General features: G+C 41.7%; 1 protein-coding gene across 4 annotated transcripts; it reads left to right on the top strand.

Moving 5' to 3' along the window:
* The first annotated feature begins 108 nt into the window (after positions 1–108).
* Positions 109–23,781, top strand: adgb (androglobin). 4 transcript variants are annotated; one of them, XM_029140310.3, is made up of 35 exons: positions 109–902; positions 1,399–1,558; positions 1,719–1,811; positions 2,033–2,104; positions 2,294–2,470; positions 2,660–2,799; positions 3,626–3,712; positions 4,426–4,556; positions 5,761–5,834; positions 6,497–6,671; positions 7,026–7,119; positions 7,555–7,705; positions 9,394–9,439; positions 10,384–10,480; positions 10,607–10,670; positions 10,752–10,826; positions 11,222–11,330; positions 11,551–11,689; positions 13,075–13,189; positions 13,405–13,572; positions 14,019–14,154; positions 14,377–14,511; positions 15,687–15,780; positions 16,364–16,495; positions 16,757–16,910; positions 17,037–17,224; positions 17,409–17,575; positions 18,191–18,318; positions 19,197–19,308; positions 21,004–21,161; positions 21,710–21,865; positions 21,949–22,021; positions 22,097–22,211; positions 22,898–23,081; positions 23,220–23,781. In XM_029140310.3, exons 1-35 carry the CDS (start codon positions 697–699, stop codon positions 23,415–23,417), a joined length of 4,503 nt encoding a protein of 1,500 aa, XP_028996143.1. In that variant the 5' UTR covers positions 109–696; the 3' UTR covers positions 23,418–23,781. The 4 variants fall into 4 exon arrangements, with proteins under 4 accessions (XP_028996143.1, XP_055362073.1, XP_028996140.1 ...); XM_055506098.1 differs by having other exon boundaries at positions 1,399–1,573; positions 22,112–22,211; XM_029140307.3 differs by having other exon boundaries at positions 1,399–1,573.
* Positions 23,782–24,088: the final 307 nt, after the last annotated feature.

Here is a 24,088-nt window from a genome sequence, read left to right as displayed (position 1 = left end):
GATTACGTGTGTTTTTGCATCATCATTTCAGTTTCAGATTTAGTTTTTTAGCACGTGGGTGTCGTTATTATTCGTAACATTTTTTTCTACCATATCATTCAAGCATTGCAGGGCGTTCAAAGTATTAGTCAAATTGAAACCACCTTGTCAGACTGTTGGAACTACTCACTTCTGCAACATCAGCAGTCGGAATGAGGAGACGCCGCTTTTAAACGGTACAAACACGGAAATCGTTGCTCTGCTGAAGATTACAGATAAGCTGCAGGCCTTTTTTTTAAGTGTGATTCATTCTGTGTGCGTACAAGAGGGAGAAAGAGGATCATGTGACTCCACTCAAGAAACAGTGGGTGAGAGTCATCAGACACTACAGCTTGTGCTCCTTCCACACACCAAATTGTTTCCAGAGCAGGAATTCAACGGGGCCGTGCCAGCGTGTTGTTTGCAAGCACTACAGCGGCTCTGCCAGCGTCTACATCACAGCGCTGAGGCTTTTCATCATGGAGGCTTTCAAACGTGGAGCCCGAAGCAGATGCATGACTTTTCTATGGTGCAGTTTGCTACTTGAGTGCATGGCATCAAAGGGTGTTTGTAATATTTTGATGTAATGTGACCGGGCGGGTAATGTGCGTGGACACATTGGAGCTCCAAAGTTTGTTTCTGCAAAGCGTCTTCCTTTCGTCGCCATAGCAACGCGTGATGCAATGGATGCAGACGCCGCCCACGTGGAAGCTCAGTTGCCTAGCAACGCGCAAACCGCTCGGGAGTGAGGTCGCCGCCAAACAAACGCACCTCTGGCCGTCAGAGTTGACGCCACCTGGGCTCTTCCCCGGTTCCACAATGGCCAAGCCGCCGGCAAACAAAAAGGAGAACACGTCCAGTAAAGTGTCCCTGCAGGACCGACAGTGAGTTGGAGTTCGTGTTGACAGTTAGCGTCCATTAGTGGCAGCTGCGTTTGGTGCTGACGTCAGCTAGAAGGCGAAGAAGAAGTCTAATTAAAGTGAATAGACGTTAGCTAGCTACTGGTTTTGGTGAATTAGCTAACGTTTAATAACTAATAAACAGACAGTTGGGTAAGTGTGCCGGACGTAAACTTACTTACGCAGAGTTGAAAACGTCTGATATCACTTTATTTCTGTTAATCTCGGAGAAGCCCGTTAACTTGGTCGATGCTAGCTAGCATCGCTAGCTACACAATTTATGATGACACGACCCTTGTCCCCAAGTTGTGATTACTTCCATGAACTGTTTTCATTGTGCTCGGATGTCACTTTTACTACGACAAAATAAGCCTTTTGGTTGATTTTCTCCAGACCTATTACTGTGTGTCTCTGTGCTACTAAAAATACTGATCCAACACTCCAAGAACATTTGATAAATTGGCACGTGTCATCGTTTCAGGGCAGCCTCTTTACTTGTCACTTCCTCTGAGAGCCTAGAAAGCCTGTGGAGATGCAGATTCCCCATTTGGCCTGAGTGGAGTGACGCAGAAGTCAATAAGGAGAAATGGGTCTCGAGCAAAGGAGATGAAAATGGAAAGACGAGCAAGACCCCCAGTGCTGTAAATCCACAGCTGGTTCCTATCTTTAATACAGATTATTTCACTTGCCATCACACATGTTTTCTGTATTGTCAGAGTCACTACTTATACAAATACTTGTTTATTATTAAGATAAATACTGTTGATTGTGTTTGTATAAACATTTCACTTTTGTTCATAGTCATGTTTTGAAGATCCTGAGGGAAAAATCCGCCTGCCTGCATCTTTAAAAGTCCATTCCTGGAAGCGTCCTGTAGAATTCCTTGTTAATAAGGTACTGTAACCTTTGCATTGCTAAAAAATAATCAAGTTACTAATTGAAATTGCATGTCGTGTCTGCTTATCAGACAGTTGACTGTTAGTCCACAATACTCGACTAACAAAGGTTTGCATTTTGAATATTAAGGAGCAAGTTACCATAAATGATATGTATCTTGACAATAGAAATAATAGTCTGGAGAATTTTTTCTCTCTGTTCTATGTGCTTTGTTTCAGGGTCCTGTCATTGTGCAAAATCTTGAAGCCTTTGACCTAATCTCCCCCAATGATCATCTGATTTGTAGTGAGGTTAGTTTTCAGAAGGCCATGTTTGCTGTTATAGATCTCACTGATTTGATTAAAACATTTGGGTAGTTTTATTCAAATACCAGACAGGATGTTGTTAGACTGAGGGAACAGAATTCAATTCCTGGAATATTAATTCCTTAGATTCCCTAGATTTAAACTTGTCATGACTTTTTTTTTTCTTTTATCAAGCTGATGAGGTGGATCATCAGTGAGATTTATATTGTTTGGTCGCTGCATAAAAGCACGTCCACTGACCAAGAGGGCTGGAAACCTTGGGAGCACATCTACTCACTGTGTGAGGTGGTGAAAGGTCATTTGCCACTGTACAATCACTATGGGAAATATGCAGTCAGGCTCTACTGGATGGTAAGCCTGATGCACACACACACACACACACACACACACACACACACACACACACACACACACACACACACACACACACACACACACACACACACACAGTTATTGTTGCAGGATTTACATATGTGCATGGGCACTATATATTGTTAAACTGTACTGTTGTTATACAAACCCTTCTTTGCTTTCATCTAGGGTTGTTGGAGGAAGATAATGGTTGATGATTCCATGCCATTCGATGAAGAAAATAACCTCCTTCTTCCTGCTTCAACCTTTCAGTCGGAGCTGTGGCCAATGTTGTTGGCTAAGGCTCTCATTAAAGTGGCCAACACAAAGTGAGTTACTGTATATTACAAATAATTTTTTGTATTTATTTTGTAATACGTTGTATTGTATTTGTGTTTTACTTTTGTTTAAAGATTAGAAAGCTGCTGTGATAGTCCTGCTAAACTAAAGTAAACTGGAAATGAAATGAAATACATTTTTTAGCTCACATACATGCATAACAGCCCCCACAGGCTGCCCTTTTCTGACTGGGCCAAACCTTCACCTGACCTAATCTCTGCCTTGGGCTATGTTGAATCTGGTGACAGTCAGTCAGTGTGCATGTCTGTGATGAGTGGTAAAGGTGGCTGTTTCAGGGTCCACAGAAGGTTGGGACATAAATGTTTCATCCAGGACAGCAAACAATGAAGCTGCTCTTCCTTTGAATCATTCATAAGCTATAGTGAAAGTTCATCATACTGAACAATGAACAAACTTTTCTTAAGATCCTGCTGGGCCTAAGAAAAGTGGTAGTTTTATTTTATAAACATGCACAATTTGAGGGCTCCTTCATTATGATGTAGAGTGGTGAGTAGCTTTTTTTGTAATGGTTATAGGCTGTGACATTAGTAATCAAGTTGAATTAATTTCACTTTTTTACATGTCATGGCTGGAGGCTTGACAGGTTGGCCACAGGATCCCAAGAGGACCCATTTTAGCTGTGTCAGCCATTTGTTTTAACTAAACATTCTTAGTATGTCCTGAGCTTCATACAATTCCACAGAGATGTACAGTACAATATGTACTAAGCTAGTTGGCTCAACAATAAGTTCTATGCACTTTAGGAGAAAATCTACTTTTTATTCAAGCTCTTGTTTTTTCTTGCTTTTACTGCAGTGTTGTGTTCGAGGACTGTGGGGAGATAGGAGAGCTCAGCTTTATCCACATCCTCACTGGATGGATTCCAGAAATGACTCCTGTGAAGTGAGATCCTCACTGGTCCAGAATGCACTTGTCTTTGTCTTCCTCTTCTCATTTTTCTGTATTTATACAGTGTGCTCAAAAATGTCTAAGGAATCTGTCAACATGCACAAGCATTAAGCACGACTATGGGGACATTACCTCAAACCCACCCTATATGTTTTCTTATCACTTAGCATAAATGTGTTTTTGAGCGTCAGTGGGTCATATTGATGTATTCACATTTATTTCTCACGTGGGTGAGACAGGTTCAGGATAAAAAGAAATAATGTAATGGTCTGCAATGAAAATACTGTAGCCTTTTACCTTTTCATTGGCCAGCAAATATAAATGACACTAGCAGATATTACCATAGCAGTCAACCATAGCTGCTGCTGCTTCACACCATACTCTTACTGACCACATGAATGTGCAGAGATCATCCAGTTGGCTTAGTGAAACAGCTGCAAGATACTGTTACTGCTCCAGTCTCATTCTTCATTATTCTGTCTTGTGATATTTAGAAAAAAAATACAAAGAATGGGTTCTTGTAGAGAGAAGATTAAATTATTATCAACAGAGGGTAAAATGCTGATGGAAAGACTACAGCCGATTGTATAGCAGAGGGGGGATAGAGGGGGAGTACGGAAGCATGAGCATGAGTCCTCAATATCCTGCTGTTTGCACAAAAGTTAGATTTTTACAACTTAACTGTGTTCTCTTTACCTTTCTCTTAGACCCATTCACCTAAGACAAATCTGGGATTTCTTACAAGACACCATTCCCATTTTCACATACTCAGATGAAAGTTTGTCAGAGACAAATCCTCAAACTGTGGATACAGCTGCACAAAGAGAGTCACAGAAAAGTACGAGTCCTCAATGTTTCACATTCCTAAGACATTTTGAAGTAAATTATCATCGTTGTGTTATGTACAGTATTGGTGCATTCTGTGTGTTTAGAGGATGAACGTGAACACAGTGAATAACTGAAACATTCAGTGTTTTGCACTAGAGCTTTACTTGTGGACAGCAGCGACTGAGTTTCACTGCCTGGATGTTAACAGTAGCAAAATCCCTCCTATTCTGAGCTCTGTCAGTCTGACCTTGTTTCTTTTTGTTTTTAGCATCATTTCCTGTTTTCCCAGGCTCATGTATTATGAAACATAGGGAAGGTTAATGCATGTATGATGGACTATAAATAAACCAGCAGAGGGAGCAGTGGCAGGGTGAATTATTTGGTGCTCCCGCAGGGCAGAGGAGCCTCCCAAGTCAAGTGTGGTTATCTGATGAGGGCAGGATTGAAAAATGTCCCTAAAATAGAATGAGTGACTTGAGGTTGTTTTAGGTTATTGACAGAGAAATAATAGCTGTAGTATCTTAATGTTATTTTACTATTATTGTATAGGATGTCAATGTTACTGTACAGTATGTTAATACTCCACTCTATATGTGTAAACAGCTTAATGACTGTTAACTGTTTACTTTACCTGCATAGAAAAAGAGGTATTATGCATAATATTTATGTAAACATATGCAAAATATAAATAAATGTGGACATTTGTTTTTTTCATCTAATGCAGGGCTCATTGTTCTACTCCAGTGAATTGCGCTCTAACTACGTAGTGTCAGAACCACTTTGTTCAATTGATCTGTAACCGTTCTAATGGCACTGCATCTTTTTCCCCATTGTCCATTACATTGATTTCCATGTCTCATAGCCCACGTGTTACTGTGATTACAGCAAGCTTGAAGATGCACTTTAGGGGCCTGGGCCACACACAGATAACCTACATCTAGTGCTCACTTACTGCCTTCTTTATATCTACAGTACTATGTGACGACTAGTGTGTTCACGTCGTCACGGTTTTACACAATGTTTTAATCCAAAAAGTAGCATAGCTTACTTTTCTCAGCATTACTTTTATGTCCACCTACTGTGGTGCCCTTCAGCCTTCCAACAAAACCTGCATGATGTCCTGCTTTATGCACTGCATAGCCTAAAGTGTCATTTCACTTCATATGTACATCATATGTATTTATGTTTGTTTTGTGTTGGTTTTTGTTTTTTAGGTTTCCCAGAGGTAGTGGTGTGTGCCGGCTACTATCATCAGCCCCATAACCATTCACTTGTGTTTAATCAAATGGTATGTGCTCTCCCTTTTTTTTACAGTATATCCTGCTGCTCGTTTTAATTTTCACTGATTTGCTTTTATGAAAATCAGGTGTTGCTCGCATAGAACTCTTCTGTATGAATTTTTGGTGCAATCTGGCCTGAATCTATATTAGACCCTTAGAGAGTCCTCCCAGTCCTACATTCTTCTGTATAGAGTAAATATATACTTACTGTACAATAAATGAAAAAAATATTTATTTATGATATTTAACTACAAACATATACTGTATATAAATATGATTTAAGTTTGTACTTTAATTTTCTATTTACTTTTTTATATCTGCTGTATTGGTCCCTTCTGTTCTATAGTACAATAAAATGCACTGAAACTCCATACAGTATAAGCAGTGGGTGGAGGAGATGAAACATAACCGTGCTTGTGATCTGAGGGCATGTTGTGTTCTATTTGGACTCTTAGCCTCAACAGGCTTCTCTTGTATTATTTACATCCGTGCTAAACATAATTAGTGAACAGTTGCCAGGAGTTTCAGTCTCGCTGAGATGTTACTTGACCTCTGTGCTCTGACCTCAGAAATCTGTTCTGGTTGGTTACAGGTAACTGTTAAAGATACTCAAGCATTAATGCTTCTGGGGTCTTTATATTTGTGTCTTTGTCTTTGTGTGGGTGTGCAGAGTCTTTGTTCAGTGTCTCTTCGCCAGTACGGTCTCTTATTGCCGCACAGCCACATTGTATTGTTGACCAGAACACGTTCATGCCAGCTGGAAGCACCACCCAAATCACCACCTGTACCGCGATGGAAACTCATTCGTCCACGGAAGGAGATTGTGGTCACGGATGAGCCGCAGAGTGAGTGAGAGGCATAGAGGAAAGCTGAAAATGCAGAAGTTAAAATTGAGTTAGGAAAAAGTGCTAAAGGGGAAACCAGGAGGAGGATGCAGGGGAGCAAACAAACAGAAAATCACAAATCATGCCATAGAGTTTAGGTGAATGTCATAAATAAATCTATCCAGAAAGGAGGAGCTTTAGAATCTACAACAAATAGAACCTGCATACAGTAGTTTTTAAAAATAGCTCCTGGCCCGGTCATATCTGACTTTAGGTGATCCTTGAGTGTAAAACAGAAGAGTAGTATAAAAGAGTCAGGACATGAAAAGCAGTGCTGGCATCATGTGTGAGTTTATTCCTCTTTTCTTTTTGCAGCGCTGCCTTTGTTGAAACCAGAGCAGTGCGTTGAAGTTGCCAGCCCTTTTCTCTCCTACCGTGTCAGCAGCAGCACTGGCTCAATCCAAGAAATGTGCGTACACTGATACAAAACTAAGAAGTTGGCCTGTTGCTAAATATATTTTTTTGTAGGAGGAGCCAAAGTGTAAAGATTGGCTGGTTCCCACCTGACTCAATTAAAGAAAAGCCCACGTTAAAGCAGAATACCCCAGTCACTTCAAGTCTATAAATTGACTTACTGTACATTATTCATTTGTACATTGTGATTTGTTGCTTCTAGATACGCACATCAGCCAGTCCATTACATAAATCCAGTTAGTAGTTGGTAGTGACTGTATATTCCTTCAGTATTTGCATGAAGCTCTAATGCACATTGTGTTAAAAACAGTGAAATGGTTAATTTTGTGTCCGCCTGGCGTCTTACCATGAGGTCAGCTGCATGGAAGTCACAATGATTTAATGCATGGGAACACGTGTGCACGTGACATGACTGTGTCTTTTGTGTCAGCCGTGCCAAGTCGGGTACTCAGAAAAAGCATTCCTATGGATTTCCCATTGTGTCCATTCCTGAGAGGGAGGAGGCTGAATGTGAAGAAGGCTTTGAGTCTGATGGAGCTGTACGCACTACTACCGTTCCAGAAAGCACTGACAAAATACAGGTACAGAAAAGGACTCAAACATATACATGTTTAAAATTTCACACAGCACTTTGGTGTTGAACATTTAACCCTAATTATGGTTTGTAGGATCTGTCTATAAATGTACCACTAGCAAGTCTTACTTCTTGTTTTTTATTTAATTTAATCTTTTACTTCCTGTGTCTTCACCCCTGTAAGTACGCAGTTGAAGGCTCATCAGAATGGCTCTGTGTGTCAGTGACAACAAGGCTGCCATCCCCCAGTCTCAAAGTCACTTCTGTCGTCTAGCAGCCAGGCCACCACTGACCAGAGGCACATCTGCACTAAAGAGAGAACCAGCAAGGGAAGAGAGATGGGGGTGGGTAGGGTGGTGGTGGGGGGCTTCAGATCAGCAGTGGAAAGACTCAGACAGACACAGAGATAAGGACAGAAGCAAAGATGAGAGAAGAATAAAGATAGGGTCAACTGTACCGAGTAAGGAAGCGGGGGGGAGATGAAAAATGTAAAGATTGTGACAGTTGGACAGGAATAGATGAAAGCGGAGCTTGAAAAGGGAAGATGACTGGGTGGTGGTGAGCGGGGCGAGTGGGTTTCATAGAGGGAGAGGTCGCGTACTGCGATGATGAAAAAAGCAGCGCAATTAGATGGTGAGCCATCAGTGTCTGCGTCTCCTGGGGGGTTCATTATTACACTTCACTCCTAGCATGCAGAGAAAAAATAGAGTTCATATTAATCGCCCTCTTGTGTAACTGTGACCAGTTATAGAGTGGTTAGGCGAGGGCAGTATGGACACGCTAATTTGATGTGTCGTCTGATCTGCACGCACACAACCATATGGATAGACGTGTCCTTTGGACTACATTTATCAAAGTCCTTTAATAGTAATAGTGGGATTAAAATATTGGGCCTCTTATTTCCTATGCGACCATCAAATCCCTTGGTCTCGGTGTCTTCTCACTGTATGCAGGAAGATTTGTACATTCTTGTGAACACACCTGTGTAGAGAAGTGTGGCTTCCAATCACAATGCCTCTTTTCAGTCTGTCTGGATCTCTGGGTATTTATTCAAATAAGCAGTGACTCAAATGCAGACACACAAACACACTCGCTCTGACTCATCAGAGCGTCTTGGCTGGGGATGCTTTGAAGTTACATGACACAAACCCCGTAATTCTTATTCAGAGCCGATGAAGCTTCTGGTTATTCATAAGTGAAATGAAGTCAAATACAGGGTCCGTCCTGCCCGGTGATACAGGTGTTAATCCACCCTTATTATCCAAGCAGCAGCATTGCCTTATTCTATGCTAAACAGTCAGAAAGGAACATCATATTTAAAGGATATGGTAAAATACTGTGTGGCTGTAGTTCTTTATTGTGTTGGGCAGACAAATACAAAATCAGAGCCGTTGAGTAATTCCCCTCTGAGAGAAATAACGTGCTAAACAACATAATAACTCCTCATCTGACAGACAGTTGAAGTAAATTAGAGCTGGTATTCCCTGGTGGTGTTTTTAGCAGGGGAGGAGCAGGCCTTGTCACATTAAGCCATGTCTCTTGTCCTGTGGTGTTTGGCGAAAATGGCGCAACAACACAGCTGGCATGAAATCACTGGAGGGTGGAGGCATATCTCTGGCAGTGTTACTCTACCAGCAACACTCTGTTTGTGCCTCTCTCACATTGTCTTTTTTTTCTTTCTCCATGTTGCTCTAGGTTACTGCAGAGGACAGGAGGAAGGACGATGATGACATCTCCAGTGGTAAAACGCTATTTCTTTTAACGCGTGGCCTGTAATTCATAATAAATATAATATAAACTGTATTGGCACACATGATGGCCTTGGCCAAATATTAGATGACCAGACGAGGGAGGTGCTCTTTATTGGAAATAATGAATATACTGAAAATCATTAATTGTGTACTAAGTATCATCTTTAGTTAAAGCACAGTCCAGTGAATGTGCTTAGCGTTTACATCTACTCGCATCCTACTCTGTCCATCTTCCTCTCCATGCCTCTATTGGTTGCCCAAGACACTTAGAAAAAGATGGGACTGACAGCCGGCCAATTCTCTGCTTTCTCTCAGCCCCCGTTTAGTTGCTTAGTAACACCTGTAGTTTAGGATGAACAGACCACCATTGCTCAGCAGCAGAGACTCTGGCCCTTGCCACCTCAGCTTTCTGATCAGACTGCTGCTTTGAGTACAGCTTGGGGGCAGAAAAACTGTTTGTGTGTGTGTGTGTGTGTGTGTGTGTGTGTGTGTGTGTGTGTGTGTGTGTGTGTGTGTGTGTGCGCACGCTTACATGTTTGTGTCTGGGTGGAGAGTGAGTCTGCGCATATGTCTTTGCTCCTGATGCATACATGATAATGGGAGGCAGTAAGTGGGAGTATGGTTGTGCACTTACACTATTCTATTCATTCTATTATGTGGGAGTTTGGCCAATTCGACTCCCGGTGTTTAAGATAATCATTTGACTCTAGGATAACTTGCTATGAGTCAGAGAGGAAAGACATTTTGTTACTCACCGCATTTTAAAACTTTATATTAATTTGTCATGAGAAGCACCAGTCGACCCAGATGCTAGTCAGCGTCACAAGGACATGCTTTTTGTTACTGACTTTGTGCAGAGAGCTAAAATACAAATACAGCCCAACACAAATATCTATATACAGTTGAAATTACTTTTATGATGTGTTTGAAACAGTGAAAAAGGAGCCTGAAACTGAGGAACATGCAGCTCCCATTGAACCCGTTCTGCAGGGCACCTGGGTAGAAATAGACGACTTTGCTAAGTGTTTTCAGTAAGATGCACATGTACAGTACACACATACTCAGTTGTAATATTTGGATGGCTGAGAACCCATAAATTAGAATTAGGTTTAACAACTTGACGTGATATTAAGCATTAATGCGTGCTTTTCTTCCAGGACTCTTTTTGTGTTTCATAAACCTAAGCTCTACCCTCATCAAAGCCACGCGTCTCAATTTAAGGTACAGTACACAGTCATTTTTGCGCAGTCAGTCTGTAGTGACTGTACATGTAAGTATTGGACACATTGTTTTCGTCTACAGAGCACCGTCTTGTCCAAAGGTGCATCAGGTAGCGCTGGATCCCTCCCTGTGACATCTGCTGTGGCAAGCAATGAAGTACAGTACACACACAAAAAGCATACGACCACTTAGATGTACATGCTGTATACAGTATATTACACCTGGCAACTTAAACCTTATCTTTGTAGCCACAGTGCTTTTACTATTTGGCTCCACCTACAGTTTCTGAGTGTAATACACTTTACATCTTCACATTTTCATTTTCGTCGTGATAAATACCTATGGAGCCCACTGCATGTACAGCAGTTCTGTCCTTCACCTCTGCCTTTTATCATTTTCTTTATATACCTATAACTTATCCTAAGTCACCATCTATGAGTTTACCCATCTTTCCTTTCTTTAGCTATCTGCTTTACATTCTCTTGCCCGTCCTTTTTCTCTGCATTCACACTGATAACAAAGGCTAGTGTGTCTCTGTGGGTTTCCCTCAGTGCTCAGAGGTGAGAGGCACTCACTACCTGTGTGTGGATAGCCTACAACCTCTTCAGGTCCTCGTCAGCTTTTCGGCACTGCTTCTCTGGGGAGATGCAGTTGAAGAGAGTAAGAGTTCATACACACACACACACACACACACACACACACACACACACACACACACACACACACACACACACACACACACACACACACACACACACACACACACACACACACACACACAGACTTATAACTCACTGACATACATGTACATGTAATGCGTGCCCTAGCCCTAACCATTACAAATATCCCCAACCCTTCTTCTTTTGCAAACGCTGCATAGAAAAGGAAATATCATCAGCATGTAGGTGTGCAGTTCTTCATGCTCAGCTGCACTCCTGGAAGAGTCTGAGGTCCCACCTGCCTCTTCTTACTATAAAGACCGCCTCCTCCAAGGCAGCCATACTTAAATTACCTCCAGGGTAGGATAGTATTTATTATTCACCGTTTTACCCCAGTGTTGCAGACTCACTTTCGTAACAGAGACTGTAGGGCTCTGTTTAGTGTATGTGTCTGGGGAAACACAAATATGTGTTTTATGTGCTTTAGCACATGTCCTCTAACGCAATGACTCCTAAACTCGGCAGCATGGCACAAACTCTGTCATGGTTATAGTGTAAAGACCTTTTTCTTGAAAACCTGAAAATAAGCTATGAATATTCTGGTTATCACCTCCTAGACTAAATCCTAAAGAATAATATTTTGTTTGTTGTAATTTTATATGCATGTTGGGCTCTACTTAAATCTGTCAAGTAAGTTGAGGATATCTGCCTACGTCAGATGCTCTGAAAGCATCTGTCCTAGTCTCTATTAATGGATTCTACTTGGCCTAGAAGCAGAGGGCCTAGTTTCTGGGGTCAGGTGCAGGTATGCATCAGTGCGATTACCACTGAGCCACAGCCACATTCAGTACTCAACATGCCTGTACGGCCAAAGGACATTTTCTTCGAGGGATAATAGCTTTACCGTTTATGGCTGTGGGACCTTTGGTGATACGTCAGCGCATCTGTGTGTCCTACACATGTCTGTGTGATCCACTGGGTTTTATTGATCATACTGTAGATATGCTATTGGTATTATTGATTGAAAAATTCCTACTTTCCTCAAGCACTTTGCACCTTTTTTGTCTCTGTCCCATGCATTTCCCTTTTTGTGTACTGCTCTGTTCTGCTGCACCTTTAGATCAGCTCTGGCTCTGTGCTCATCCATGTAGTTACAGTATATTCTGATGGCTGAATTATGTAAACCCAATAAAGCCAAGGAAGTGGTGTTCCACTCTTTTAATCCCAACCAGGCGCTGTGACCTCACTTAGCAAAGAGGCTGTTAAACATACAGTAAATGTTTGATAAAAACATTCTATTTACTGGATTGCACTGTTGGTCAGGGTATTTTTGCTTATTTTTATTTTACCTGACCATTCCCATACATACACTAGATTCTGGGGCTGTGTTGTGGAGCAGTTACCTGCCTGTAATGTTCTCAACAATGTAAAAAAACAAACAAGCATGCTGTAGGAGTAGGTAGACATACGATTCGCAGAGCAGGATTGTGTAGAAGGAGGGAAACAGAGAAAACATGGTGAAAGTTACATTAGTGAACCCAATAAAACACATAGTATTTATAACAGGGTTTTGAGTAGTGCAAGCTGTAGAACTTCATTATCATTTGCTTCACTTGTTGAATGGGAAGTTAATGAGTAAACCTCACCATTTAAATTTTTATCAACTACAGGGTTAAAATAATTTATTCCGTGCAGTAAATCTGGATGGTGTTCTTTTTTCTTAACGCGCTCCCTCTCACTTTCAGGCGTCATGTGTTGTCCTTTCACGCAAAAGCAGCACTGGGCTACCATATCCACCTCTGCAGCAAGACGTCTTTCATATTTGGGGAAGAAGATCACATAATGTCACAACTTTCCAAGGTGACTGATCTCTAGTAACCGTGCATTCACAGTGAATGCTTTGTGAATCTGAGATGTAAATTCTGGAGGTAGAACTGACAAATTGAATCTACACACCTACAATTGTGATTTAGGAAGGGGAAAATTCATAACTGGATATTAATAATCTATTTAACCTGCAGTTTTTTATCATTATACATATTTTTATGCTTCTTGGCTGTTTCCTCTTTTAACAGGAAAGCGTCCGTTTTATTGAACAAGCGTCATCCATGTTGAAGGCCCTGTCCAGAGTGGTAACTTCTTTTAGTGACGAGCGGGACCAGCTATTAGCAAGAAAAGCCCTGGATAAGACTCACTGTCCCAAAAACATCAGCAGCACCCTAGAAAAATGGGAACACAACAAGGTAGTCTGCTCGTGGTATACGCTGGCAGAACCTATTAATATACACAAAACCTCATCCACCTGGAAGGTTGATTAAAACCTGCTACAGCGATCTATGTACTGCTGTATCTACTAAAGTACTTTCTTTAGCTGTTAAAATGCAGTGTGCTGTTTTCCCCATGTAGGATTAGTTTTGAGTGATATTTAAATATATATGACAAATTCATCATTAAATGTTTTTATTTATTGCCCAGTTTCTCATCAGAGTATGCAGCCTCCCGTGCTCAAAGCTCAGTTTCATCCTGTGTGTGTGTGTGTGTGTGTGTGTGTGTGTGTGTGTGTGTGTGTGTGTGTGTGTGTGTGTGTGTGTGTGTGTGTGTGTGTGTGTGTGTGTGTGTGTGTGTGTGTGTGTGTGTGTGTGTGTGTGTGTGTGTGTGTGTGTGTGTGTGTGTGTGTGTGTGAGCATAGGTGTTCAACTGTGCTGTTTACCACATGCTGTGTGAGGCGCTGGGTAGGAGGCTGAATGCAGAGGAGCGGTTTGCTGTGCTCGCCCTCACAACTGACCCTTCGCCCTTGGCCACTTACCGTGAACATACCCCAACCTGTACGTGGGTTCCTATCGTGTGATCTACATGTTGCCTACATGTTGTCCATGTATTTATATATGCATGGCATGAATACACTGAATGAAATATATATATATATATATATATATATGTACTGTATAGCTTTACCACATTTTGTATTACACATTTGGGACGGGATCTGTTTTATTGAATTTAATGGTGTTTTGCTTATTAACTTCTTCTTTTACTTTGCTGTTAAGTTAATGGCGAGTCAGTGCCTCCAGAGAGCTGGAGAGAAAGGAAGCCGACAGACGAGGAGGTCAAGGCAGTCACCACCATTCAGGCGGGATTTAGAGGACGCTTAGTGCGAGAGATTCTTAAAGCCTCGGAACCTGGTAAAAACAACCATCCAGAGAAAATCGTAAAAAAAAAGTACTGTGGTCAGGTTAGGCTCTGTTTTTATCTATAGTGCTGCATGTGGGAAAAGTGCATAAGTAGCAGACATTTAATATTTAATTTTCAATTCACAGATGTTCATTTTCCATTTTTCTTCCAAAGGTTGGGAAAATTGCCTTTTGAATTGTTGATTCAGTAGAAAACACTATAGTTGAACCATAGCCCAGACATTTTCTGTCTTCTCCACATCTTTGGGACTATGACTGTACATACAGTATACAGTGTACAGCTTTATGTGCATTATTACTGGAGCCTTTGAAAGAGTGAAGGACATCCATTCATAGAAATTCACCTGAAACTGTGTTTCAATTCAATTCAATTTTATTTATATAGCGCCAAATCACAACAAAGTTATTTCAAGGCACTGTACAAAGTAAGGTTTAAAACCTCACACAACTAAACCCAACAAGTCCCACATACGGCAAGCATTTAATTTGACAGCAACAGTGGTGCTTTTGTGATATCACCTGGACTTTGGTGATATCACAAAAGAATGAGAAACATTCAACATGTTTTTCACCTGGGGCTTATCTATGTACTGTAGTTGTACTCACACAAAGCATGTTTTCATTATATTAAAGTACCAAAGGTTTTTCTTTGTAAAACCTGAACGGTGCTTGTATTGGTGGTTATGTGTTACTGCATTAGCATGAGCATGTGCATACACTTAAACCGAACAGCCTGATTTGTGCTAAACAGGCCTTCCTGGTTCACGCAGACGTTATTTATTTAGTCTTAACAGTGAAAGTGCACCTTTCAGAGAGGCACTCAAAGTAATGTCAAAATGCAAATCATACTTGGAAATTCTAACGCCGTCTTTTAAATCTATTTATTTATAGAAAAATAAGAACTGCCTTTTTATTTTCTTTCTTTGCAGTTTGAGCTGCATAGCACCACCTTGTCACTCACCTTACAGTACCTCTCTTTCCCGTCATGTATATTTCATGTTCCTCTTTTCCTCTTTCCTCCCTACCAGCCTATCTGTTGCTTCGCTTGCACAAATGCATTAAGCAATAGGCAGTGTTTGAAAGCGCCAGGTCATTTTTTTTTTTATCTGTAGCCATTTCTTCATAGTTTCTTCTGTGCACTGTTTGTATATAATCATGTCATCCAGGTACAAAGGAAAACCTCTCTGCATCTAAGATCCTTGTCGACATGTGGCAAAAAGTTGAATCAGATGCTGAAAAACATGCAATCTTCCTGCTAAGGTAACTGTTTCTACAAACATCTACTCAATGTCTTGGTAATTCCTTAAAAAAATCACAGATATTCATAGAAAAAATTCACCACAAATATCCAAAAATGTGGTTTTGGATATCTATATGTTGATACATTTAAAATATACACATTTTGTTTACTACCTAGACAATATTTGCTCACACAAATGTCACTATGAGAGAATATGAAGCCACCTCCCCTTTCAGTCCTGTGCCAGTGCTGTGTTCACTGCATGCCATGCGTTGTGCCTCTCTGTTGCACCACATGCCCAGAATCTGCTCCCTCTTCTGGTTGTGGCGGCCTGTGGAGGCCAGGCAGGGAGCATTTTCCACATTGTGTTCCATCTTTTCCCAGTGGTACCATCTGCTGTTTATCCTCTCCCCGTTCCATTCAGCTAGCAGCGTCTGCCGTATGACCTGCTGCCTGAGGATGTACAGTATGTGTGCACGAGTGTTGACGGCTTGGTCAGTGCCCGTGTGTGCGTAGGGTGAGATGGGGTTCGGTCGGCTGCTGTGAACTTTTCAGCAGCCTGCTGTCTTTGTAAAAGAACTCTGCCCTGTGTTTTCTGCTCAGGTATGTGGTTGAACACTGCGTAGGGAGAGAGGAGCTCTACCCCTGTCAGCAGGATGAATGGACCAGAATCACCTTTGCTGATTACTCCGTCTCTCTGCAGGACTCGGCCAACTCCTGGGTCTTGGTCTTTAGGTTAGAGGACATTTTAACCTACAGATAAGGCCTGTCTGTGACGCAGCATTTCTCACCTGACTTTCCCTTCTTTCCAAATATTATATTGTTGTCTGTAAGCAATACACTCAGTTTTTATCTCTGCTGGTAAAATTATTTTTGGGAACTGTATTAGCAGTAAATGTTTCTTTTTGTCAGGACATTTTGTAAGAATTTACTTTTACTTGTATAATTATGGATGCATACTAAATATTTGGTTGTTTTTCTCTATTGTGGGTACAGGGAAGTGTTTATGGTTCCTAAGGAGATGTTGTTGGTTACAAACGTCTTCTCCCAAATCCCCAATTGCTTGCTACATGTCATAAATAACGATACGGGGCAGGAAGTGGAAATGGTCTTTGGCAAACCAGCACCCCACATCTATAAACCTAACATGGTATGTGGACTGCATTACTCTAGCTTAAATGCAGTAGACATATGTATGTGTGAAATAAATCCAAACAAATCCTGGGTTGTGTATTAAACTTGATATAACTTTACATCTGCCGGTCATCTGTTTCAGTTTGGCTATACCTTTGTAGCAGAAGCAATCACACCTGAATCCATTCCTGTTGGTGCTAAGTGGACGATGCGCTTAATTGGCTCTAGGGAACCTCTCCCGAGCCTTTCCCGTGAGACTGCAAACAGTGCCTTCTCAGTGAGAGAATTTCGGGACTATTATATTCCAAATGACAAAAGCATCGTATGTCGGTAAGAGAACTTTAGGATGAACTGTAGGATTTATACTGGTTAGAAGAATTCATTCTGGTTCAGGGTCAATACATTTACTACAGCCAAAACCTTAAAATTGTCCAAGGCTTTCTGTTTTTGTCTTGACATTCTTAAAGGTATAAAATCACCAACTGTGCTGAAATCCTTTGAAATGTTTCCACAGTTACTTCGTTCAAGTGACAACAGATGTCCTGGGAACAATTCTGTTTCAGACTTCCAAACCAGATGTATTAATACATCTGTCCATTCTAGACCATGAGGAGGAGGTGGCAGGCAAAACTGGGAGGGGCTGTGTGGCAATACCTGTTTTTGAATTCATGAATGGAAAAGGTGAGCAACCATTAGGTTCCATTACTGAAGTAAATGATGAATGAAGACAAATGTATGGTATCTGATATCATTTAGGATCATTTTAGCTACAGTGTTTAATACTCAGTTCTTAACAAAAGCATATTAAAGGAATGAAACTACTGGTTTATTAACCATTTATTTATGGAATGCTTTTGGAGTTTATTTGTGGAAGTTTCTATCCTGATTATCAGTCATGACTAAGTAGACACAGAGTATATGCAGTGCTATGCAGTTTCACACATTTCATACACTCACACGCACACACATTTTTTGGGTTAATAAAGACTGGAAGAGACTAACATTATTAAAAACCCAAGGATTGCCTGAAATACTTGAAAAGCCTTTGATGTCCATGACTGCCTGAAGTCTGGAACTTATAGAAGTGATGAAATGCTGAGTTTCATTCTCTTTGCCTGGACTTTACTGCAGCCGCCTTCAGCTGCTGCTTGTTGTTTGTTTGGTTTACAGTATTAGAAAGTACTGTAATATTATTACAGTAGATTAAGATCAGATACTCAGAAAATGCACCACACACAAGAACACCTTTAACCCTGTTCATAAAAATGCCTATGATAGTGGTTGTACCTGTGACAGATGAGAAGGACCATGATCAGGAGACATTGCCCACCGAGGTGGTGGACGCTTCCCAACAAGGAGCTGGGATGGACAGTGCAGCTGGGAAATCGGTCCCCTCCCAGTGTCGGCTTCCCTCAGAGACCGCGGTATTTGCTGTTTCTCAAACAACTGACAGATCTCACTTTTGCACACACACACACACACACACACACACACACACACACACACACACACACACACACACACACACACACACACACACACACACACACACGTACACAGCTTTTACTGTATCTCACTTGTTCTCTCTGTTTTCACCCACTTGCTTGCTGTCTGTGTTTGTGTCAACTGTTCCCTGCCAGATACACATAACACCTTTATGCATGGAATGAACACGCATTCTCACACTGACAAGACTCACAAAAGCAGGACCTTAAAAACTAGAGACGCTTTGTTGTTGCTGTTACTGAGTGATTTTTGCAGTCTGTGTAAAGATCCTTTACAAATTTGAGTTATTGCTTGGTAATAAAGTATATTGTATTTGTACAAGGCCACATCACCTCACACTCACACTAACAGTACAATGACTTGCAATGTGTAAATACTGTAACCCTTTAGGAACTAATCATATGAACACATATATGTCTAATTATTAATTTTGTAGCATGTGTCAAACGCTTTTAATATGAGTCTGACCTTGGAATGCAGTCTAAATTCTGTCTCATCCACTCAGTGTGATGGATGTGGGAGGTACCACCCCTGATATAATCTTGGCTTACAAGCCCTCTGCCTCCTCTCTTCCCTTGTGCCAAGCATGTGCTTCTGTCAAAAAGCGCACAGAACAGCAACAACATCTTTAAAATCTCTGTTCGTCTTCCTGATTCACCAGCGCTAGTTTACAGCTGAGTTTTACAAACACTTTATAGAGGATGCCACAAGCATTATACTGTACTGTACTGTATGCCTTTACTGAAACGCGCCTGTCTGTGTGTTATGTGCTGACTTCCCTTGTCTTGTTCCACAGGGTCATAAATATATGGTTCAGGCAGAGGTGCTGCATAAGAGCTGGGATTTGGATGAATCTCAGTTGGCTTTTGTCTGTATGCTCAGAGAGCAGGAGAAGAATGAACTGAGAGGTACTTGCTTCAAACTGTCATTCGCACCAAACAATGGGTCACTCAGTGAAAGACACAGAGTCACATAAAATATGATATGAATAATAAGTAATACATTTGAATTAGAATGATGATAGGGGTGCCCACAGATTTGTCTACATATCATAGCCAGAGTAATGGTCATTTAAAATACTTCAGCATTTCAGCCCTGAATTGATTTTCTAATATTTCTATTATTATGTTTTTGCCCAGTCTATTTTTATGTGGTGGATAAATAGTAGGCAGTGTCAGAGGCCCACATGAGCCCCGTTTGTTCTTCGCTTCCGCCAGCCAGGGGCCTGTAATCACAGTCCTAATGAAAGCCAAATGACTACAGCTGCTTTTGCAGATCAGAGTGTGATCTGTTGTGCCCACTGGTCGTTGGCTGAGGCAGTAATCCCGTCCTCTGCCACCAACTCTGCTACTCTACGCTTAATCCTGCGGTGCAAACTGAATGCATTGAACGATCGCAGCTTTGAATTTTGCAGAAGCTTCTTAAATATTCTGTGGTTAGATTAATTGCATCAGGGCTCCGTGCTGACGCGAGAGAGGTGCTGCAGCGACCATCGTTTGCATGATTGCCTGAAAACAAAGGTTTGCCCGCCTCCATTAAATTAACATTCTCTTTTCTCTGCTGCATCTGACAATGGTCCACTTATTTACACATTCAGTTTGCATGACATGAAGTCCACACTAGAGGATGTGTGTACGCGGGTGTATCTGAGTATTCATGTGTGAGAGAAAGAGAATGAGAATGAGTGTGGTAACCAGACGTTTGTAGTTTTGACAGTAGTTGTGTGTGTTAATAGTTTTATTTTGGGCCCTTCTCTGTGTTGATGCTCAGCTTTACTCATGTCGGTATGTGTAAGTCAATGTTCACACAAGCCTCCTGTGGTTTTCCAATAAGCTTGTGAAAATGGGTCAATGGGAAGTCAAATGAAGTTGGCTCTTGCCCCCTGGTGCCCTGGGAAATATCTCAGCAGGAAAGTGAATTAACTTTGCCCAGTTTAACTCCGTCTCAGTAGCGAGGCTGCGCCCTTGACCATGTTGCCTCCATGCTACTCGGATGCACACGCGCTACCCTCCGCGTTAGCTTCGAAACATCTTGTAAAACAACGAGCTGTTTTACAAGCTGCAAACGTGCTCCCGCACATGTTTAATGCCTGCACATCAGCACGCCTCATCCAGACCCGGTATTTACTATTTAATCAATGAACAGTCCACATCTTTTGTCAGCCTCCCTGACATTTACCTTTCTGGACCAACAGGAGAATGTACTTAAGTGTCTAAACAATGGTGCATTTGCTTTGTAGTTATCAAAATACTTTGGTTGGTCAGTTGAAAACTGAAAAAAAATGTTTTGTTGTTTTAAACTTTATGTATCTATAAAGTACAACAGTGCCATCTAGCACAGAAACCAGAACACAACACCTGCCCACTTCACATCTGCACATCACTACTTCAGCTGAGCTTTACTTACCGTCAAGCAGAACATGGCTCCGTAAGCTCCCTATCTCTAGGCTCTCAGACTATAATGAATCATAATAATATAATAATAATTGATGAATAGTATTTAACTCCATATTCTTAAAATCTATAGTACTGTACATAATCCATACTTTGTAGAGAATAATAGAAAATGTCTATTTATTTTTATTTTCTCATTGCGTAATCTAGTCTACAAGCCCGAGGACCTGAAGAGTCCATCAATCGCTGGCAGACTAAGCCACCTTTGGCACAAGTCTGTCACCCCCAAAACCAACCGCAAGAGCGACGGTGACAAGGAGAAGGGGAAACCAGCTGCCTCCTCAAAGTCTGTCTCCAGGCAGGAAATGGTAATATCACAACAACAAAACACTGTCTGCCACAAATGGGGTTACTACAGTAAATGTACTGAATGGCTTCACCAGACAACACTGGGTCATGAGCCATGCCCTGTGTGAATGTGGATACGATCCACAGTACTCTATGTTCAGACTGTGGTATTTGTCATGTAAAACTTGGTAAAAAAAATGGTAATATTAACCTTTTTGAGAGGAGGGTTCCGAGGCACTTCAGTGGAGCACACACTTAACTCCTTTTCATCCTTTTCAACCACATGCAGTGTAGTGAGTGTGTTGTTGAACTCGGTCCCGACGCCCTGTAATATTTTTAGCTTGTTTTGTCAGACAGGTGTGCATTTGTTTGGTTGACTCTGCTGTCAGTCAACTGGGATATTAAAACGACCTTTATCAACTGGACCTGAATGCTGGTGTTAAATGTCTGATCACGTTCCTTCACTGCAGGAGCCCTGGTGTTGGTATACGTTGCTGTAACGCTGACCTTTACCTGAGGTGGCAGTGCAGTGTTATTGGTTCTGTTTGTTCTCTGTGCGTGTGTGCAGAGCCTCGATGCGAGTAAGCCGCATTGGACGCTGCGTGTGGTCATCGACAAGAGCAAGGCAGAGAACATTGAGGTGAAGAAGGACACAGAGAGAACAGATCAGATTAGAGCTGTTAAAAAAGCTTGGGAGCTGGCTGAGCCCGGCCGCTGTGAAAAGGTAACTCACACATGTGTAGTTCTTCATTTCTGCCATTATAAGCACCAAATCTACTTATTTAAAATAATTTCCTTTGTTTTTAGGCCTTACAGTCTCGTCTCAAGTTTATTAACCGAGATCAACCTCAAGCAAGTGATGAAACTATTAAGCACGATGGTAGGTACAGAAGCACAGCATGCATACGTGCTGTATATCTATGATAGATCATGAAGTACATGAGTGTGGTTATAGCTGGTTCTGTTACAGATTCCTCCAGAGATGATTGTAATGCTTCTCTCAGCCCATTGAGTCAAAAGGTGACAACTACTTCCTCCTGTCCTCACATGGACTACACACCCTTCATCAGGTGCATTTCCTCTGAGAGATTATAAAAATCTTCAAATTACTGACATGCTGTTTGCAGTACTACTTTGTTTCTGAAACAACAAGGATGCACAGCGTCACAATAACCTTCTAGAGTTTGTCATCATGGGTCCACATTTGACTTTTGTCACTATTCTAGGGGATGAGTTTTCCCGCACAGCACCCAGCTTCTCTCTTCCTCTCCCTCTGTCCGTCTCTTACCATGATAAATGAGATGATATTTGGGTCTGTTAATTAGAGAGCTATTTCAGGGCCCCAATGAGCACGTGCCCCTCTCACATCACCTTTCTACCTTCTCCTGCTGTGTGTGTGTGTGTGTGTGTGTGTGTGTGTGTGCGGCTGATGGCTGCTGACACTGAAGCTTCCAGTCTGAGCCAGGAGAGAGAGGACATATCATAGATTGAAATAAATGCCTACATACTGTACTTACGCATGCATATTCTTCTTAGTAAAAGAGGCTACTAAATGGTAGTGGTGACTTAATTTAAAGAATAGTGCATTTTGGAACATCCTGGTGCAAATTGTACATTTACAATATGATTTCAAATAGTTCAAAGTTACTAACATCTTCACACTATTTGACATTTATTCTGCCCAAGCGAAGTGTCAAAGTTGAATGAATATGGTGCTTAAACAAATATTGTATCAGGTGCTTGTGTGCGCTTGTAGAAGCCAAAAGGATCTTCCAGTCCTGATGGACTCGCACATAGAGGAGATCCAGCAGAGGGAGCGCTTAGAAAAGATCCAGACCTACCGTCTGGTTCGAGAGAATATGCTGGAGCGCCACAATGAGCTGGAGGTCCGAAGGAAAGAGCTGATGAGACACCAGCTGAGCACATATGAGAACATGCAGGTCAGTCCTGACCCAGTGTGTAATGTTTAAACTTGTCTGTAGACACATAAAGCAGCTCTGCAACTGTGAGAGCAACCTTTCAGGATTCCTTCCCTCTGGTTAGACATCTCTCTGTAACTTCATTCTCTTTGACTCCAGGCAGCCTCGCAGCAGCGCCATGAAGACTTCCTCAACACTTGCAAGGCATTTAATAGCCGTCAGATGGCGGAGTTGGGACTGAATGAGAAAGAAGCTCCAGAGGAGACCCAGCAGGCGGTCGGGGGAAAGGCAGCCCCCTCCTCAGCTACCACACGGCAGCCCAACAAAAGTGCCAAGAGTGCTGGCAAGAAGAAATGATGGGCATTGGCACAAACGTCCAGTCTCCGTTTTCCTCTCACACGCTTTTCTACAGCTCAACTGCTTATTCACTGCATTGTGGCTTGTAGTGAATTAACACCTGGTCAAACAAAGGAATCTGAACCAAAGCTACTGTAGAAGGACTGTTAGTGTAGCTCATCCTTACAGTATATGTACTCTTTGAAGTAGATTTTTAGTTTGTTCTTGAACTTTACCTGATGTCTTCTTGTTACCACAGATCTGTACTTGTATAAACAGGTCTTCCTTTAGAGTTGATTCACTTCAGCATATTCTGCAGATTAAGGCAGTTCTTCATTGTTGTGTGCATGTAAATCCATCAGTGCATTAAAGATGTCGAGCCATCCTTCCTTCTCAGGTCCCATTGTGCCTGATTATGCTCCACAAATGTTTTGTTTTGGTGAAGGTCACTCTATTGACTGTATGACTCAAGGCACCTTGGGTAAACCCGACCTCCCACAAGCTGAGTGCTTCTGATTGATTTGTTGATTGATACGTTCTTGTTGATTGAAGCCCAAAGGGCCAGACTAAGGGAAATGTTTGTGAAAAATGCAACACAGAGAGGTGACAGCTCTTTGCAGCAATGTGACGCAGCATTTAGTTCACTCTGGACCCCTACGACATGACACGTACAGGCCAGCCACAAATGGATG

This window comes from Betta splendens, chromosome 24 (assembly GCF_900634795.4).
Source record: "Betta splendens chromosome 24, fBetSpl5.4, whole genome shotgun sequence".
In the NCBI taxonomy this organism is placed as follows: domain Eukaryota; kingdom Metazoa; phylum Chordata; class Actinopteri; order Anabantiformes; family Osphronemidae; genus Betta; species Betta splendens.
This window is presented reverse-complemented; position numbering and strand designations above follow the sequence as displayed.

Bases quoted from the DNA above. Each gene is read 5' to 3' on its own strand.
- adgb (XM_029140307.3), top strand. From the start codon at position 697: ATGCAATGGATGCAGACGCCGCCCACGTGGAAGCTCAGTTGCCTAGCA. The intron at 22,212-22,897 runs GTGCATTTCCTC...GTGCGCTTGTAG, and splicing joins GACTACACACCCTTCATCAG to AAGCCAAAAGGATCTTCCAG. The intron at 23,082-23,219 runs GTCAGTCCTGAC...CTTTGACTCCAG, and splicing joins GCACATATGAGAACATGCAG to GCAGCCTCGCAGCAGCGCCA.